Source organism: Colossoma macropomum, unplaced genomic scaffold (assembly GCF_904425465.1).
Source record: "Colossoma macropomum unplaced genomic scaffold, Colossoma_macropomum, whole genome shotgun sequence".
NCBI lineage: Eukaryota > Metazoa > Chordata > Actinopteri > Characiformes > Serrasalmidae > Colossoma > Colossoma macropomum.
In genome coordinates this window covers 22,009,860-22,031,069 of record NW_023494804.1, presented here as the reverse complement: position 1 = coordinate 22,031,069, position 21,210 = coordinate 22,009,860, and the positions used below count along the sequence as shown (strand labels likewise).

The 21,210-nt window shown below is 40.1% G+C and overlaps 1 protein-coding gene across 1 annotated transcript in view; it reads right to left on the bottom strand.

Moving 5' to 3' along the window:
* Nucleotides 1-522: 522 nt before the first annotated feature.
* The window catches only part of cwc27 (CWC27 spliceosome associated cyclophilin), a 62,072-nt gene continuing 41,384 nt past the window's right edge, over nucleotides 523-21,210 (bottom strand). The window contains exons 12-14 of the mRNA XM_036595291.1: nucleotides 13,208-13,317; nucleotides 11,153-11,262; nucleotides 523-944 (exon numbers count right to left, since the gene is read on the bottom strand). Of these exons, the coding sequence (XP_036451184.1) occupies nucleotides 782-944; nucleotides 11,153-11,262; nucleotides 13,208-13,317 (383 nt within the window). The 3' untranslated portion in view covers nucleotides 523-781. The remainder of the gene's footprint in view (nucleotides 945-11,152; nucleotides 11,263-13,207; nucleotides 13,318-21,210) is intronic.

Here is a 21,210-nt window from a genome sequence, read left to right as displayed (position 1 = left end):
ATTTAAAATGTATTCACATAAATGAGGTACTGCTAAGTACCTGGTTTATGTGAATGTAACAATGGGATGTGTCATTTATTTATTAAATAATTTAATAGGAAAATAATCAACTTGGAATGTGTACAATCATATGCAAAAGAAACCCCCACCCCCACCCTTCCAAGTTCATTTTAGAGGATGTGTTAACTCATTGTCAATTAGAAAATCAACAATAATGTAATATGACCGGGGCAACCCAACTCTACACATGACTGCTGTTATATCTCTACACACCACCAGCTGCACAGTGTTGCCTCAACATGCTTTGAGGAGAGTGATAACTCATGTTGATCCCCAACAGTAATGTTTCTTAATGATCAAGAGAGAATGATCTTCTGTCCAATCCCAGAGAATGCTCATAAATATACCCCTGGGTCCTGGTAAGGCTTGATCTGAGGACCATTTATAGTAATCGTTTTACCATAATAAACAGTTTACAACAAAAGAACAATCTCATTAGTGACATTATCAAATACATGGAGATCACAGACATAGTAAGCCTTTATTAGATGTGACGTAATTTTGACAGAATTCTACTGTACAGTGTATTTCTTAAGAAAGGCTGTCCATAGGCACCCTGTTTTAAATGCCTCACATTGCTTGTTTCTTACCCAAGGACATACCCTTGATGTTGAGTGAGATCCTGGTTTGCAGTTCATCCCAAAGAGACAGAGAGCCAGGATGAGGCAGTAAGAGAGAGAGGGATAAAAAGAAGAGAGAGGTCTGTGAGAGGTCCTCAGCCTCACCTCCTGGCCTTCTTCTCCTTCAGCAGCTTCTTACTCTCCTCTCGTCTGCGCTTGTTGACGGGGTTGCGTGGGTCATAGATCTCAAACGTGTCTTCGTCCTGCATGTTGGCATCCTTCACCTTTCTGGTTTGCTCATCAAACTGCAGTACATGCGCCATCCTAAATCAAAACGAGGAAACAGCCCAGTTCAAAGAAACAGCAACATGGTGCACCCAGCCCGCTAAATCACCAGGCTTTGAGTTATCAGTACAAGGATTTTCTTCTGGAATGGTCTGGAGCAGAACCTCATGCAGAAAGCTCCATAAATACTTGCTGTTTTTACCATGAGGAGTGGAAATAAAAATAATAACTCAAAAGTGTTTAATTGGTTAAAACCAATGCCGACATTTTCATGTACATGCAAATAATATTTGTTAGATATACTAAATATATAACTTCACATTCTGGTGCTCAACAAATGTTACAAATGTGTTATGTTGATGAAGAAAAAAATGGTTCCTAGCCTGGACTTATAGTTCTAGGGAAAAAAAAAAAAATTAGAATAGGACTTCATTTTACACAGAGGTTCTTTAAACCGTCTCATTTGCACATCATTTACAAAAATGGTTCCTAAAAGAAAGGCCCTTGAGAGAGCCAAAAGTAGTTCTTCTATCAAAGAATCTTTCAGCACAGGTTATCTCCAACCAGACATTACTGATTTATAGAGAACACACGGTATGTTTTTGAGTCTGTAGCCTATATCTGCATGCAGTTGCAGTTCAAGAAAGCACTGCTTTGGTCTAAAAGGAGTTTTTTTCTGTTTCTTTCTCCAGGACAGAGGCAGCAGGATGACCCCGATGGGAGCCTCAGTCAGGCAACAGATGCTCATCTGTCTTTCATTTCCCAGATAGCCCACTCTTATTCACAGGTCTGGCATTCCACGGCCAAGAGGACAATACAGAGCCACTGAAAAAATGCAGAGATTTACATTCTTCCAACCAAGCACCACAATGAGGAGGCCACTGGTGCTTCACACAACCTCTTGTTGAGGAAAACACATGAAAAATGTTTCCCAAAAACAATTTATCCATGATGGAAAAGCCAAAACAAGACAAAGGCCAAGCACAGTCACAAAAAAACACCAAACAGGCAAAGCAGTCCAGTGAAGGTAAGTGTAATGGAGCCAAGTTAATGAGTTGCTGGTCCTCTATAAACACATCTGTCATTTTTTAGCAATTTTGAAAATTCACATTCCATCCATGGAGAAAAGGAAAGTGAAAATGGGAATGATGACTACAGATAAGTTTGATAGGTGTCACTTGTGTATAAAGAGAGGCATGTGATCTAGATGCATGTGAGTGCTCACACAGAGACCGCCCTCTCTCTGCCACATTATGAACCCACATACTGTTAATGGAGAAATATTAAATAAGTCAACAGCACTCATTTAGGTGCCAATTAAATACTGGGAGGAAAAAATGGAAAAAGAGACAAAATGTTCAACTATTCTACTGCAAACAGTTGCATGGCTATTGCAATCTCACCAATATGCTGAAAAAGGCCAAAGAGGTTAAGTCCACACCAGGTACCATAAATGGTGGTCTGGATGCACCAGCTATGACGTCATCTTTCAATAAAGCTAGCTACAACCATGCAATTCATAACAATTTTGAGCAGTCATATAATATGGTGCAAGTCTTGGTGGTTGCACAGAAGTGTGTCAGAGGTAACCAAAGTAGCTGCAGGAGGATTTTTAAATTAGGCCTGGTTGTCTGAGTTAAGAAAAACACATGAAGGGGCTGAAAACCGAAGCAGGTTTAAGAGCCTGCTTCTCAGTGGTGAGTAATCTACCATATAGCTCTTTTTGAGCAATCACAGAACCCTCTGCAATCAGCCAAAACAAAAAAAACAGACATATATAAGTATGTCTGCAAATATGTGCAAGCCGTTTGCGAATGGTGAGGGTGTTGGAGAGCTTTTGTTAGTTTGAAGTTCATGCATATGCACGCTTTGCTTAATTGAATATTATGACCGTCACTAGTAATGGAGTAATAAATTTGTTTGAGAGTTTAAAAAAAGGACAAACAAAAACTACAAACAGAGGTTTGTAACTGTTCAGTTAAGCATTTTTTTTTGAAAGATCAAAATATAACCAGTGTCAAAGTTAACACGTTCACATGGAAAATTAATAACTCTGCTCATTTTTTTTTATGCTGTTAATGTATTTTCCTAGTTTGACCTTTCAGCCATAGTTCCAGCCTGAAGTTCAGCTCACACTGGATTTATGTGATTTTATGTTTAAATTCAAGTAGAATTATTGAAGGCAATAAATACATTCTGATAAACCTTACTTGTCCACTCATAAAGCTATAAAAATGCTTTTTAAATGGATAAAATATTTCACTGAAGTAAAATTAGAGCAATAAGATAAATGCAACTGCTCATAAGTAACTACACAAACTAATATGATTAATCACTATTAATTATTTCAATCCTTGAGCAATATATAAAACCTTTACGGCAAAATGTGTATAAATGCGTCTATCAGAGCAGTATAAATTATCATACAAATTACCAACTAATCATTGCTGATCAATTTTAACTGATGAATTTTTTAAAACTGAGTAATCCTGACAGCCCCAGTGTGTATGTGTGATGCTTTCACATCCATTGGAAATGCGCAGGAGCTGTGACAGCTCATCTAGAATGTCTTGGCTATTCTCTGGCAGGCCCAGAAGGACTCCTGTGGCGTGAGGCGGATGGCTCTGATAATTTGTCTAGCAGTCTCGGTGATGACAGCCCGCCGGCCTCCTCGCCCAGAGTAATGGCCTGTGTAGGAATCCTATTCACCGTTTTTTTTGGGGACGGGGGGAGGGTGCTTATCGGAGAGCCTTGATGCACAGGCCTTCGGAAGCCTTTTTCCTGGATTTATTTGTCTTGCGCCGTCGCAAAAAAAGAGAAAAGAAAGAGACGAAAGAGGCAGGAGGGGGCCTTGACTCCTGGGCAAAAGGGAGGAGGGGGTGCCGTGGTGGCGGTGGAGTTTGTAGATACAGACACAGATGGAATAGTTTACACTTCTGGCCCAGACTTGACTCCCAGTGTCTGACCTCTTGTTACCCATGTTCCGTTCACGGGGTGCAAAAGGCGTTCAGAGAGTGGTACAGACTTCCCTCTTGCTGTTTTTTCCTGCACTGCTCCAGGGGGGCCCCTTCTCCACTATCCCCCGAGCCCCCAAATCTGTCTCCCCGGTGAGGGGGTCCGCCGCCCCAGAGACTGGGGGCCTTGCACCACAGGTCTACCTCCAGGATGAAGTAAGTGATAGAAAGCACAGGTCTTGTTATTCTAAAACGTGCACTCAGACTCTGATTTTTTTTCTTCTCTCTTTCCCTTCCAGACTCTCTTTCTCCCTCTCGCACACACACATGGCGCTGGTTTGAGAGGAGTGGGTATATTTTAGGTCGAGGTTTGAGGTTCTTTGATGCAAAGGAGAATGTGAGGCAAACGCTCGTAGTGTCAAGGTTCATTTCCCTGCTGTGGTTCGTGCTTTGGAGGTTGGAGAAGCAGGACGATGGACGACTAAATTTGGCTTAGACCTCCTCTTCAGGTCATACAGCATCACTTTTATTACTGTTTAGGAAGGTTGCACAATATGGAGAAAATACCAGTGCCGCTATATAGCTACATACTGCTACATGTGACAGTTAAATACTGGCCTCTTCCTGTTATTTTGAATAAAATTAGTTGTAAGTCTGTGAATGCCTTAACTCACATTAACACACAGAAAACTCTCTGGAAGGTTCGAGACCTGTTGTGCACAGTACATAGGGCTGTATAATGAATAAAATGTGATGTTCGATAAAGCTGTCATATCACAATAACAATATATGAAGTGAAAAAATATTATCGAAACAGTGTGTCTCGCAGCTTCCAAGTGGCGCAACCATCTAAGCATTGGTGATGCTACAGCCATCCGTAGCCGGGAGTCCAAGAGAGCACAATTGGCCTCGCTCTCTCTGGGTGGGTAGGATGACCCCCCTTCTCCCCCATCACTCAACGCGATGCTAGTCAGCGCAGGCGTCTGTTGGCTGCGTAACAGATCTGGCGGTTGGCGCTTTCCTCCGAGTTCGAAAGTTCCGCAGTTCGAAAAGATGTGGTGGCTGGTTTCACAGGTCTTGGAGGAAGCCTGTGTTAGCCTTCACCCTCCTAGCGTTGGTAGTATTGTGTGATTGGGGGAGTCCTAACTAGCGGGTAGAATTGGAAACGACTAAATTGGGGAGAAAATTGGGTAAAAATCCAATAAATAAATAAATAAATAAATACAAAAAAGAAACAGTGTCTCTCTAACCGGAAGTGATGCAAGTACAGACTTTTTTGAATGTGTAAACAGAAATACAACAACCTCTTCTTTGAGCAAGCAGCAAAACACAAAATTACAAAACATCATTCACTATTGTGCAAAATAAAACATACTAACAGCTACTTACATCAGAAATGCAAGGGCATTTTATGTGCACTGTAAGGCAGAGGAACAGTCAGGACTACCTCAACAGCTCTTTCTATAAATGCTATAAAAAACATTCACATTTGTTTAGTTTTATCTAGGCTCACAAAAACAAATATATATTTTTGCTTATTTATTTTATTAAATTTTTATTATTAAATATGTTTGTTGTCACAGTAAGCATTACTGCATTGCACACTTAAAACACAATAGTGGGGTTTTTTGTTTTGTTTTGTTTTTGTTTTTTTTACAGGTGTGTAGTTCAGGATGGAGTATTTTTCAAGATGTGCTTGTGTGTTTTGTTATTAGCCATTTAGCTGACTGGTCAATGTTTCTGCCGCTACGTGTATGGGGTAATTGTATCTGTTCCGTTATCACAGCTCTTAATGATGTGTTTATTGTGGAAACTCATATCCTGATAAGGATAAAAATATGATTGATCATGCAGCTCTAGTACACAGCATACAATACAGCACTGTGCAAAAGTCAGAGATCACCCCTTACTAATTTAATTTCCAGTCAAAACAGCTATTAAGTACAAGTTATTCATTTTCAGTACATATTTCTGGGGAGCTGAAATATAAAATAATCCACTCGCATATGGAAGAAGAAAGTCAAGGACAAATAAGTGGAACTGAATTTAATATCTTGTGATTAATGCGTGTTTTGACTGGAAATCAAATAAATGAAGGGTGGTCTCTGACCTCTACATAGTGCTGTACATGAAGTGAACTGTCATTCTGAGTGGGCCCTAAACATAGTTCAAAATAGATATTAATGCCACAGCTGTGATCAGGACTAGATTTAAATGAAAATAATTCCCTAAATAAAAACAATAATAAATACAATTTTCAAACAAAGTTAAACAAACAAACCCTCTATTTGTCTCTGTTTAAATAGAAATTACAACAGCAGACTTCTTCCAAACAGCCAAGAAGCCATTACTCTACACACAACTTAAATCCAAACTCTAAGCCACAAACCTACTTCAAATATTTCTACTGGTTGAAAAAAAATACTCAAGACTTTCAATGGACTGTATCTATGGATTGGGCATATAGTTAGGCAGGACTCAAAAAAAGCAAGCCATTCCAACCACTAAAGCTATATGTTTTAACTGCGACTGACAAAGCAAGAATGATTTGCCAGCCTGCTTCCCGTAATCTTCTGGAAACACCAGGAGGGCTCTGAGAGAGGCATTGGCTCAGCACAGCTTTGGATATAAATCAGTGACTCTTAGAAATGTCTGTTCGCAAGACAGCTGAGGAGTTCATCAGATTAAAAATATATATTTGACAACGCAGCCTATAAATGTGCAAAAGGCAAAACAATTTGCTAATTATCCTTATGCCTACAAGAAGATACCATGAGCTGGCATACATCTCAATAAGCAAACAACTTGTATTTGCCCAGTATATAGGCACAGGTTTAGAAAAACAGGTGAACCAAGTAAAACTCAAGCCTCCTGGACTTACAAACTTTTATCATATGTAAATATGGCAAAGTCTGATTACACTTTGCATGTATAGGTTTTTTTATGCCTGAATAGTATCTGGATTTACTTTGGATGGATTCCATTTACACTTTTCAATTAAATGTGCCTCCAGGGTGTCCAGGTAAGATTTGATTTTACTTTACCGCATAAAAAGCACATTAACACATACATTGTGTGTATACACCGATCAGGAATATCATTATGACCACCTCCTTGTTTCTACGCTCACTGTCCATTTTATCAGCTCCCCCCCACGGACCATCATAGAGAAGGTACTATTTGGGTGGTGGATCCTTCTCAGCACTGCAGTAACACTGATGTGGTGCTGGTGTGTTAGTGTGTGTTGCGCTGGTCTGAGTGGATCAGACACAGCAGTGCTGCTGAAGTTTTTAAACACCTCAGTGTCACTGCTGGACTGAGAATAGTCCACCAAACAAAAATATCCAGCCAACAACGTCCTGTGGGCAGCGTCCTGTGACCACTGATGAAAGACTAGAGGATGACCAACACAAACTCTGCAGCAGAAGATGAGCTATCGTCTCTAACTCTACATCTACCAGGTGGACTTGACAAGGTAGGAGTGTCTAATAGAGTGGACAGTGAGTGGACACAGTGTTTAAAAACTCAGCAGCACTGCTGTGTCTGATCCACTCGTACGAGCACAACACACGCTAACACACTACCACCACGTCAGTGTTACTGCAGTGGTGAGAATGATCCACCACCCAAATAGTACCTGCTCTGTGAGGGTCCATGGGGGTCCTGACAACTGAAGAACAGGGTAAAAGGGGGCTAAGAAAGTATGCAGAGAAACAGATGGACTACAGTCTGTAATTGTAGAACAACAAAGTGCACCTATATAGTAAGTGGAGCTGATAAAATGGACAATGAGCGCAGAAACAAGGAGGTGGTCATAATGTTATACCTGATCGGTGTATCTTCTACTAACCTACTGTAAAGATGATTTCTCATTCGTTTCTACCAGTGTACTATACAATCTCGAATATCAGAAGAAGTCGTGTAAAACAGGCAAAAAATAATCTGCATGAGCAGAGGAGAAGGCTTTGTCTTGCAGCTGTTGTGATTTCTGAAGTGGTCCACTGTCCAGCTGTCCAGTTCTGTCCAGAGGAGTGGAAAGAGGTTAAGAGTTATGTAATTGTATGTGGATACTGAAATTCCACTTATGCTTGCATTGAATGTGGTCACCTCTGAATGTGTTGGGTGAACTGACTGTAATCTGATCACAATTCATCCTGGACGTGTTAACACATGGCTTTTCATGCAGTGAAGTGAAATCTGAACATGATCTGATCACCGAAAACAAATGTTGGTGTAAGGTATAAACAGGCTGTGGATGTTAAAGGAACACTCCAGCATTTTTCTAACTTGTCTCTTATCTATGTATCTATCTGTCTTATTTGGTTGATCACTATGAAACAGAAGAGGAGCTTCAGTGGGTGCTGACCACCACATGAGCAACTACACAGACAAGCCTTGAGAATGCTTTAATATTAACTGGAATTTAGTGACATTATTTCCTGTCCATTTGCTCATGTCAGGAGTAGCTAAGATGTCTCACTCTTCATTCTATGGTTGTATGTAGGCAAAACAGTCCATTTTAATGGAATCATGCAACTTGTTTTAAGCGCCAATCAGAACGCGACTGAAAACATGCTACAACTAGCTAGCATTTAAATCTACACTCTCAGACAAAAGCAAAACCTATTGACCTGTCCAATTGCTTTTATTATAAGTGTATATTACATAATTTTAAATAATTATATATGTAAGTGTAAGTGGATTTCTGTTGTTTTACATTGAAATTACTGTACAGAGTGATCAACTGTATGCTAACATTGTAGCAGACAGAGATCAGTTTGACCAGGACCTGTCAGCGCAACCAAACTTTTACTGAATATTTCTATAACTTAAGAAAATCTGTTAGTCAGTTTGCACTGTTTTCTGTGTACTTACTGATTAATAAGCTCAAGTATGTAATAAGCCTGGGATTTTAAGGTGTTACAAAACACTAGAGTATTCTATTTAGAAGAATCGTGATACAAACCACAATCTACTGCCAATGTGAACATCTTAGTACAAACAGCTCATCTTTTCTTTTATTTCAGTATTTAGCTAAATTTTCCTATTCACTCTCTAAACACATCTAGAACAGCAAAAAATACACAGTATTTAGTCTTAATATTTAACCAAGTGTGAAATGAGACCCAGCAGACTCAATATTTGCTCAGAGTATGTGTGTATGTGTGTCTGCGAGTGAGTGGATGTGATTTACTGTCCTCTCGCTGCTCTGACACAGTAATTATTTCGTTTTTGTCTTTGTCGTTCCGTGTAGTAGCAGGCGGAGGGACAGGAATGTATGCAGTGGAGAGCAGACGGCTGCTCTCTGCTGCTCTACACACACTGTCAGACAGGACGCGCAGCAGCCGCAGGAGACGGCGATACTATGAAAACAAACAGTGTGGAAGTTCATTAGTGCTGCGCCAGTCAAACCAGCACGTGTCTGCAAGCAGCAGTTGAGAGAGAGAGAGAGAGAGAGAGAGAGAGAGAGAGAGAGAGAGAGAGGGGGAGAGAGAGTGTTAGAGAGAGCAAGTGAGATAAAGGAGAAGGGAGAGAGGTAGATGAAAAGGGAGAGAGGGAGAGGAGGGAGAAAGGGAGAGAGGGAGGGTGGAGGAGAGAGACAGAGAGGGGAGAGGGAGACAGAGAGGGGAGAGAGGGAGACAGAGAGGGGAGGGAGACAGAGAAGTGAGGGAGGGGAGGGAGGGGAGGGAGACAGAGGTGAGGGAGGGGAGGGAGACAGACTGGTGAGGGTGGGAGGGAGAGGAAGGAGACAATGAGGGGAGGAAAAGGAGGAAGACAATAAGGGGAGGGAGAGGAGGGAGACAGAGGTGAGGGAGACAGAGATGAGAAGGAAGGAGTGAGGGGACAGAGAGACTAGGGGAGAGAGACAGAGAGGGGAGAGGAGGGGAGGGAGACAGAAAGGGGAGGGAGGGAGAGAGACAGAGAGGGGAGGGAGGGAGAGAGACAGAGAGGGGAGGGAGACAGATGAGAAGGAAGGAGTGAGGGGACAGAGAGGAGGGAGAGAAAGGAGGGAGAGAAGGTGGGAGAGGAGGGAGAGGAGGGAGGGAGAAGGTGGGAGAGGAGGGAGAGGAGGGAGGGAGAAGAGGGAGAGAGAGAGAGAAATGGTGATTGTGAAGGAATTGAGAAGGAAACAAACGAGAATAAGAGAACAAGAGAGAAAGAAAGAAATAGGAGGACAGCGAGACAATGAGAAAGAGCAAGACAGGAAAAGAGAAAAAAATACAAGAAAAGGAGAGATAAAAAGGAGGAACTGAAAAATAATTTAAAAACAAAGAGGTGAAAAAAGGAGGGACAAGTAAAGAGACAGAGGGGATAAGAGAAAATCAGAGGGAGATAAAGAGAAAAAAAGACAGACAGAAAAGGAGTAATAAATAAACAAAGAAGAAAAAAATGAAAAAAAAACAGGAAAAAATAGAAAAAGAGACAGAGAGAGATGGGAGACAGTGAAACACAGACATTAAGGCATTAGAAAGAAAAGAAAAGAAAAGAAAAGAAAAGAAAAGAAAGCTCTGTTGAACACATTCTGCTCAGTCCCGTTCACGTTGTGTTTAGTGATCAGAGCCATCAGAGAGGCCGGGTTCCTTTGGATCCTGTCTATTAATAAAGACAGTTAGCGGGCAGCCTGGGCCACTCTGGGCGTGACGTGCTCCATCTGGACTCTCCGTCTGCTGCCCGCCTATTTACTCAGTTAAGTCAGCTGAGAGAATGACTTCTCCACAAGTGCACAGCAAAAACAAACAGTGCATACTGTTTAAATGGTGTCAGCGCTGCCTGGAGCCAAACGAGTTACTTGGCGAGAGTGAGAGTGAGAGTGAGAGTGAGAGAGAGAGAGAGAGAGAGAGAGAGAGAGAGAGAGAGAGAGAGAGAGAGAGAGAGAGAGAGAGAGAGAGATGTGGCGCATGCAGCTGAGCCACATGGAACAGTAGCCATGTAGTGGGAGAAATCCATGAGGCATGAATTATTAAATATACATTCTGATCACAGACAATTGCAAATTCATGAACCCGTTACATTTCTGTAGTGTGAAGTGTGGCCTAAGCGCACTGGATTGCACAGTACTTGCTTTATTTCACTCTTTAACCCATAGAAGTTGCTGGTGGTAACAGATTCAATGTCTAATTGTATGTAGTAATTATTTTTCACCAGCTCAATGAAACTTGCAGAGATTCTGTAGAAAGTGCAGATTCTTAACTTAAAGTCTATTCGACATTTATGTTACTAAGAGGATGATGAAAGTAAAACTGTATTATAACTTTTTACTTAATGTCTTAACGTATTATAAACATTTCTCACCATCCTTTGTCATCATCCTCTCCCAGTTCCTCCACATCTTCAGCGACCTCAGGCGCCTGAGAGATGGCTGTTGACAGCTTGGACTTAAAGCGGTCCAGAAGAGCAAGTGTCTTAAAAACAGCAGAAGATTTCAGAATTCAGACAGTTAGGTTTAGCCATTGGCTTTTCAAAGGAGACGCCTGCAAATTTTGTCTGTACTTCTTGTCTATTTTTGCAGTGTGAGAAATCATAGAAACAAAGAAAGGTAACACTTTACTTGACCTCTGCTGCATAACACAGCCATAACCATGCCATAAACATGTCATGGAAGATGTCTTGGGCTGAGATGAGCGGTTTTGTCAAATTTTGTTCATCAATATAACAGTATCTTGTTACTATTACTGGTAACTGTAACAACAGTTGTCATAATGTTTAATGTCGTGACAGCCGTTATGACATCAAACATTATGACATCTATCATGACAATTGCCAGTAAAAGTAAAATGAAAATGTTACATTACCAGATATAGTCCGTCATGACAACTCATGTTTATGGCATTGTCGACAACGATATGTAGCAGGACTCCAGTAAAGTGTTAACTTGAAGAAAAAAATATTTATTTATTTATGCACTATGTAAGATTTGGCGATTTGGAGACCTCTGGTGGAAGTGTGTAATTGCATGCAACATGCAGAAGAACGTTCTGTAATGTGGGCTGTGCTTCAGAGCCCTTCCCTGAGTGGATGAATCTAACGACTGTGTACTGAAAAAGTACTTTAAAAGAAATCAAAACATGGTGGAGAACATGTTTTCTGAGGATGTGAGTAAATTATTTACTATTGTCATCATATCATCATCAGCATAATGCTGATTTTGTATTTGAGACCTAAACATTGAGCTAGACCTTATTTTTAAGTGTGTGCGAATGATGTTAATACGTAAAGATGTACGACATGGTCTGAAAAACTTCAACAAAATCCAATATTATGCAGGCTTTACAGGGAGATTCACAGCAGCACATGTACATCACTTTTTAGTGTGTTTTTCCCCCTCCTGACTTAGTAATGCTACTTCTTTCAATTTTAACAAAACAACTTGCATAGTGCAGCTTTAACAGCTCGACACAGCTTGAGGAAAGTGTGATTATACAGACACTGCAACCCAAAAGCAAAACTAAAGACGCAAAGTTCAGACACTTCACACTTGGCTGAACTATATTTGAGATTTTTCACCTGTTCTTTGATAACAAGCTGCACACTTTTCTTAAAACTGAAGGAAGCAGCATTACTAAGTCAGAAAAACAACATGCTAAAATAAGGTGTGCATGGGCTGCTGTCACCCTTTAAAGCCTGAAATAATCATTTAAAAGTCAGAGGTGTCAGGACAGATTTCATAGGAGTTTTTCAGACCACGTCATACGTCTTACATGTATTATGTGTGTTAATTATATATTATGTATATGTATATACATATGTTAATTTCACACACACCTATACACAAAAAGAACGTCTGTCTCGATGTTTAGGTCTCAAATGCAACATCACCTTTATACTGATGAAGATAACTCACTCACATCCTCTGAAGACACATTCTTCACGAAGTTTTAACGGAGTTCTCTTTGAATACTCTTTCAACATGCTTGCAATCATCAGATTCATCCCCTCAGGCTCCAAAGCACCATCAAACTGATGTTACAAAATGTTCTTCTGCTAGCTGCATGCCTTTACACATTTTCACCAAAGTGCTCTACAAAACCTAAAAACATAGTGCATAATTCTCACAAACCCACAAAGTTACCGTTCTTGTGTACTGACCAATGCCTGCAGGTAGTTGACCATTAATACAGATCCATTAATTCTGTCCCAAGTTCTAATTATACAACTCATCAACATAATTTTGGTCCAGAGAAAAATTACCGGATTAAGCCCTTGTACGATAAACGTCATCACCAGTAAACATTTATTAATAGTAGTACAGGGCTGAGCTACAGCTTTAACTGTTGTAAAAAAAACATTAGAGAAAGGCTAAAATGGTCTCTTACTATTGTATTTCACAGACTTCTAAGCTGAGTTTACCTGCGCCTCTCGGCTCAAGCCCTTCTTCAGCTTCTGCTTCCTCATTTCCTCGTACTTCTTCTTGCTCTCCAAGTACTCGGCCACAGCCTCACTGGCCGGCTTTTTCTCATCTTAAAGCAAATATAAAAAACATTCTGATGAAGACACTGAGTTTCAAAAAACACTGCCTGATATAAATCACCTTTCTGGTAATGCTTTATTTTGAGTGGTTCTTTGTAGATGATTAATAAACTCTTAACAGATTATCAGTAACACATCAACAACATATCAGTGAAGTAGTGGTAGCGAAACATCTGAATATAGTGAAGTTAAAATTTTGTAGATGCTCTGTTGATACATTACTTACATTAAGTAGATGTATTGTTAATATGTTACTTTCATTATGCAAAACCTAACCCTGACTCTGACCCTAATCCTAACCTTAACCTCAAGCCAAAACCTAATCCTAACCCTCACCCTGACCCTAATCCTAACCCTAACCTTAACCTCAAGACAAAACCTAATCCTAACCCTCACCCTGACCCTAATCCTAACCTTAACTTTAAGGTCAAGCCAAAACCTAATCCTAATCCTAACCCTCACCCCAACCCTAATTCTACCCCTAACCTTAACCCAAAACCTAATCCTAAAGCCTGAAACATACTTTACGCAAGGACGCGAACGCAAATGACAGCACTTGGCCAACGCACTGCAGACGCTTGGCCTTCTGTACAAACTCACCGCGCATTCTTACGTTGCTGTGGCGGTTAAAACACTCAGTACTAAAGGTAGCGATAGAGTACAAATCAGAGAGGGATCTACTGTTATTCCAACAGCCTCAACAGCTAAACGTGGGCAGTAGAGGAGGGTGAGCCGCTTTACCTCTTCTCTTGGAATGGAAATGCAATAATTAATCATATTTTTATGGCATCTTTGCGTGAGACTCAACTGCTCGTCTGCTATGGCAGTTGAGAAAGTACGCTGGCAGTACAAGACAACTTGGTCTGACTTGGCTGTTGTCTTAGTGCCCCTTGCTGTAACGCTCAGAATGCAGCTTGCGCTTGCACTGCATTATGAAATGCATCGTAACACATTTTTGAACGCAACTAAGTGTGAAACCCTGTCTGCGTAGCTCGAAGCGTCTGCGTTCGCGTCCTTGCGTGAAGTATGTTTCGGGCCTAACCCTCATATCATTGCTGTCCAAAGAAAATCAATTATCTCCAAAACAGTAACTTTACAGGAGAAGGCAAAAACACTCTTACTTTTTAATGTAAGTTAATGTAAAGATATTTCATTACAAGCAATTTTATAACATTTCTATTGGTGTATTCATCATGAAATTTTCACATGACGTAAAGGAAAGGTGGTGTGTAAAAAATAAAAAGGGGTTAAAGGAAAAAAGCACAATTCTGTGTGACAGGCATTTTGAATAGAAAGTAAGAAAAAGAAAAAACAAAAAATTCCACAGTGTGATATACTATTATTATAAGAACATTACTATGAAATACATTAAGTTCATGTTGCATACTTTGATGAAGAAGACTGCTGCAGTGGGCTGCTTTCGTCCAAGAATAATCTGTTTGTCACTGCCAAACGTTAGGCCCTGAGACCCTCATCATTGCTAAGGCCAAAATTTATAGCTGTGTTCAAGTCCAAACGACTTTCTGCAAATGTAAAGCTTAAGATGGATTTTTTTTGCACACTAAATCTATAAAACCCACAAAAATTCAGGGTAAGGACAGCATGCTGAGATCAAGGACCTCACATCACTAACTGTGACAAAAAAAGCCTGCCATCTTAAATCAAATATGTATACACACACACACACACAATATGGACAAAAGTATTGGGACACCTACACATTACGCTTCAACACTCAAAGAACCTCTGTGATTGGTCAGCGATCCTATAGTACACAATAAAACATTCAGTGATTAGCTCTGCAATAACAGTTAAGGAACCAAATTATGTGCGGCCCTACTGACTGGAAGTGGAATCAGCAAGCATACAGGCTACGGCTCTGAGGAAGAACTGGCTCAGGAGCGCCATGAAACCGCTTGGTGACTTCCAAAATAACGTAAAGTTCTTTTAGAAAACAGAGAAAACTATGCTGGATTCTTCAGTGTAGCCTTGAAGCTAAACATGAGCTCTTGGAAACGATACCTCAGGGCAGAGTGTCTTAAATGGAAAAGCAACTCTTACAGCTTTGGGGATTGAACTAAAAGAAGTAGACTGATGATTGCTGCTGTTAAGGACTATCAGAAGTGTCCTACAGCGGGACATATCAAAACCAGATCAGAGAGAGTGGAAAACAGATGGAAGAAGTGACCAAGTTACTGTCAGAACCACTGCAGACAAATAAAACCTGGCTCAGGCTGTAAAGGAAGGAGCTTTGCTTGACAGGATGCAGTATTTTAGGAGGCTACAAATGAGAAGCAGGCCATTTTATCGTACCCAAAATGATGCAACCTCTGCACATCTTTTCTTTAAATATTTAACTGAAGGCCAGAGTGAACTAATTCCATTAAGTGCTGACAACTGGCAGCCATAACAAACTCTGCTAGGCCTTGAACCTTGGTTGCATCTTGGGCCTCTCTCTAGAAGTCTCAGTATGTATCGAGAAGGTGACATTTATATATCACATCTTCTCAGATGCGCTCCCAAAGCACCAACCGTAGCATTTAAAAACAGGGTCCGAAATGTAAACACCATGCATTCTACACATGCTTCATTTTTTTGGAATTGGAAGAGTCGGTAATGGCGGGGCAGCTTTGTTGACACCGCTGTCTAGAAGCATTAATACGCCAGTGCAAAAATCTCCAAACGCAGACGGCCCTGGCACTGATGTCACAAACCAGCCGGACAGAGCGTGCCCAGTACTCCTAAAGCTTTTTCCACTACAGCTCTATCCTGCACCAAATGGCCTCACCTGGCTGCTCAGGTCACGGAGACTTTGACAGTACCGAGCCAAAGCTAAAAAAGGTGGAACAAACAAACTACATCACATAGTGAAGCCTCCAAGCATGGCTGATTTATTTCACTTTAGCTCTGCCATGTTACTAGCCCAGGTTTTTTCCCCTTCTTCTCTCAAATGGAACATTTGTTTGTTCTTCGTATTTATGTCACTCTGAAAACCACACTGGAGAGATGCTGGAAATTTGTTTTTCAGCAATGCAGGGGGAGAGAGAGAGAGAGAGAGAGAGAGAGAGAGAGAGAGAGAGAGAGAGAGAGAGTGAGAGAGAGAGAGTGAGTCAGACCTAGACAGAGAGAGAACATTGAGAGAATGTGTTAGTCTGAAAGCCACTGGCTGGAGTTGGCTGTGTTTGAAAATGTTTAGTCTGTGGCCTGAGCTAATAGAAAAATAGACAGACAGCAGAAAAAGTAATGAGCTGAGGACTTCTAAAACACATCCATGGAGATTGAAAACTGCATCTCCTTTTAAATCTATAGAAAACAGCACACCTAGCATGTTTATTACGGCTTTGGGCCAGATTTTGAAAGATGACGTCTCGCAGCAAGATTACTGTCTGTTCACGTGATCTATTTAAAGACTGTTGAATACACATGCTAAGTAAAGAACATTTAATAACGTGCATGTAGTGTATTACTGCACGGAATAAAGAATAATGCTTGCAGTACATTGGCAATAATTTATGTAGTTGTTTTACTTCACTAACAGCGTTAAAACCATTTAAAAAGCCCAGAGTCACCAACGGGTCCAAACTACTATTACACACGTCTATAAGTTAAGAATAGCTCGGCCAGTTTGCATTGCAGTCTATATAGCTACTAAATGAATACTACATTATTTGCGCTAACCTGAAAACTGGATATCATCTCACTGATGGAGAGCAATTTGTCTCTAGGTTTAGGTCTGACCTATCTAGCCCCTCACATGGTGTTACCCAGGGCTCAGACCTGCTACTTTTTATTATCGACTTGATAACATGAGATAGCAATGGAACTGAAGGCGATGCTATGTTGACGATCCTCAAATATACATGCATAATAAACATTTAAACATGCTGCCATCTTCTGCAATGGCTGATTACCTGACTGATATAAAAACCCGGATGGCTGATGTTTTGGCATTTTAACTACCAAGTTTACTTGTTAATGTCTACCTCTATTTCACCTTTATGTTTTTTTGTGAAAAGAGGATTAGCAAAGTTAGAATTTCATTGCACTGCGTGACCTCCTGTTTTACTGTGCATATGACAATAAAACTCTCGAAAGTTCTTTCATTTTTAACCCACTGTACAGTGTTTACTGACTGTCTAAGGCTGTGTACCTAATTCTGTAATGAACAGCCCGGACTTCACAGAGCAGTTCAGCTCTGCTTAAGTGTAACTTAACCAAGTAACAAAAGTCAAGAGTCAAACAGGTTATTTGGCTGTTACTTGGCTGAATGGCTGTCATTAGATTCCAGGAAACTGCAATTATTTATTTAACAAGGTGTTCAGGTCTTTAAAGGGCCTGAAGTTCTGAGCAGCGACTGCGATCAGCCTCACAGGGTTAAGCTGGGTATGAAGGGCACTTTTGCAAGCAAGTCTAACACTGGTGCAATCGCTTTCCTCCTTGATTTATGGGAGTGAAAAAGCGATGTGTCCAGGACTCGCAGGCCGCTGAGTGACGACGCCCCCAGGATACTGCAGGAAAAGCTCGCCTCCGCCGCTCCAGCTGTTGTCGCTAAGTACTATCTTTGAGTTTGACGGCCATTCTAACAACATTCCTCCCTTCTCCTGTCACTCGCACCCAAGAAAGCTACAAATCACCGCCTCATGTTGTAGCAACCAGGGGGTTGTTGTGGACGACAAACGCCTCATCGTTTGGAAGAAGGATTATTTTTTTCCCCACTTGCCAATCATCATGTTTTTTTTTTTTGTAAAGAGTCAAAAAAAGAGCACAATTTTAAAGGCCCCTGAAGCATCAAAAGCCACATTAACAGTTTCCCATTGATTAGTGCTGGCACTGAATGATTCTCAGATCCAGTGCTGGAAGTTGACACCTGTTGGCCCAAGCCATTACTACTGTTTCAAGAGGACAGATAAGAGTTGAGTCCCAGCTGTCATCTATAAGCAACGTAAATACTGCTTGACCAAGATGAGGTGTATCGACTTGGAACATGTTCAAATTAGGGCCAGATCAATGTACTAATTTGTACCAAATATGAAGCTAAATTCTGATAACCAACAATGCTGGCCCATATTATGTAATGTGGTAAAGAATAAACTCCAAACATTTTAATGAAACAGTGCTTTACTGCCTCAAATGACTGTTATTTCACAGCAACTCAAGTCTTGAATAATATACATGTTGTTGCCCCATTGTTCCCTTTCCAGCATTTATACTGGTTTTCAGTTTGCGTCTCATTTGCGTTTATCAGTTTTCAGTATTTTGTTAAATTCTTAATCCCAAATGCAGCTCTGTGCATAAAGTTTTTGAGTAAACTGCTGAGGAGACAATTGGCTTCTCCCTAAAACAGGCCAGCAGGTTCCAAAACATGGGTCATCATTACTATTGCATGAAGCAAGAATTTGCTGAGGCAACACTAGCTAGTTGCAAGTGCTGTAGCAGCAATTAAAATATTGTAGTACTGAACCATAATAATAATAATAATCATAATACTTATAAAAAAAAGTTAATTTCAATACATGGAACTATGTAATTCTAACTTTTAATGTGAAACAGATGCAGAATTTAAATGTTCATTCATGTATAGAACACCACCCCCCCCAACAATACTTCAGATTTTCCCTAAAGAGCTATTAGCAGGTCTTGTGTGCATCACTAAAAGAGAGGAAATTGACCCACACCAGCAGGATCTCACTAATGCATGTATTTTTGCAGTCTAAAATTTCAGAAAAGCAAGCAAAACGGTTTATCCATAGCACGTAGTTCGAAAAAATGCTTTGCTTAGCGTTGTTTAATGTGTGAGAATGTTATCAGTCATTGTTTTCTTTTTGCTTTGGCCCCAAATTAAAGAGCTCTTGGACTTTTTGTACATCATGTGGTCTTTAATTTTTTTTATTGGAAGCTCAACATAATTTCCTTCTGTTCACCATTAGAAACATTTCAATTTGTCCCAACTATCTGACGGACTTCAAATAAGCACTATAGCATAATCTCAGTTCCGCTTGAAGAAATGGTAGGGGAGTTGGAAATTGTTTAATATCACGATAAGCATGTTAATTTTTTTTTTTTATATGGGAGTCACAAGATAATATGTGCTGTGAAAACGAAAACAGATTTCATGCTATAAAATACATGAAAGAGGGAATGTTTTCTATAGTTCTACTTAACACAGCCCATGATATTCCTAGAATTAATAATCAACAAGGTAAAAAAACTGGTTTGGTTAGCCAACAAAGTTATTCTTTAAGAAGTTAAAAGAAGTAAGTAAGTTAGCTGGAAGATGAAAAGTCCTCACATACATCTCACTTGGGAACGCTTCAAGTTTCCTAGTCGTGTACAATAAGGATGTGAATAGAGTGGCAGACTGAATGGTGACAGTGTGCCAACACTGCACAAATACCAAATACTTGTGCTGGTAACTCATTTGTGAAGACATCACCCAAATGTCTCAGGTACCTGAGCAAGGAGAAAGTATGAGTCACAGCAACTATGTCTCCCCACAGATGCAGCCACTTAGTGCAGACTCTCACTTAGTGCTTCTGAATTGCACCCGTATTCGGTTGTAGAGTCCTGTATAGTCCCAGATTGCAGGGAGTGATTAAGCTACGCTAGAAAATCCCCTCACACATTCATTTCAGCAAGAAAGTAAGAGCCACACTTTACATAGAAATACGATCAAAGATCGTTTATCGTAAGATCAAACTGTAAATGAACTTGTCCTATACGATATGTACTATACATCTTGCACTTCTGTTAATACTATTTTTATTAATTTTATGGATTCTAAAAAAATATATATGTGCACATTATTCCTTCAAGCAAGCACTGCAGCATTTTTTGGGAAAAATATCAATTAGAAAGTACGTAAATATATTAACAAATACATAAACGCTGAAGTTACCTTAGTAATTGTTTTCTAATTCTTAATCAAATTGTATCTTATTGTGATGCTAATAGGGCAATATGTATCGTATTGTGAGATTTTGGTATTGTTACATCCCTATTGCACATGTCAAGTAATAAGAATAACTGATGACCTACAAAATTCACGACAACTACCATTAAGATGCGTACATGTGCAACTGCAATATTTTTAGTATTTACTCAGGATTAACTTATTCTAGCATTGTTTCAATGCAAGCCCTGGCTAAAAGTTATGTTTGGATGCAAGTGGTATGACCGCAGTATAAGATGATGAGATTATTACAATTCTCAAAAATAAATAAATAAATCTGTAGAATCTCATCTGTCAGCCTTAGTTCAAATGCCAGTGGATTACAGGAAAGAACCAATTAGCAAAGATTCCTAGTCTTGGATTAATGGTACAAAACAGTACACTAATACAACCATATTATTTCAAATATAATGTATTGGTGAACAACCACAGTGCTGGGTGCAAAACTGACATAACAGGACAAGTATAATAGCATCAATTCAGGAAATAAAAGCAGATATGGTGGTTTGGCACACTGCAAAGAGTCTGATTTCAGGCCTTTTGGAAAAATGCTCTTCATTGAGATGCTAATCCTCAGTGGCATACAAATCCTGTGAATCCACACAAATGCTTCAGATATGCTGAACTGCCTTAATGTTTTTTTTTAACCATCACTTACAAATGCTTTTCAAAGATTAGTCTTTCACAATTTTTCTTCCACATCAACGGCTTTGACTGACAAGGCGCCATTGAAATAAAACACCCCATGCACAGAGGCATAACCCATATAAATAACTCCGAGTGGTAAAAAGAATGTTGCCACATCATTTAGGGTGGGTATAAAACGGATAGCGTTTTTAGCATGTCTCTTATTTTTGGCTCTTACACATGATGGCCATGCCAAGAAAGAGAAAACCAGACCAGACGAACATGCTATAATTTATGTCCTGAAAAT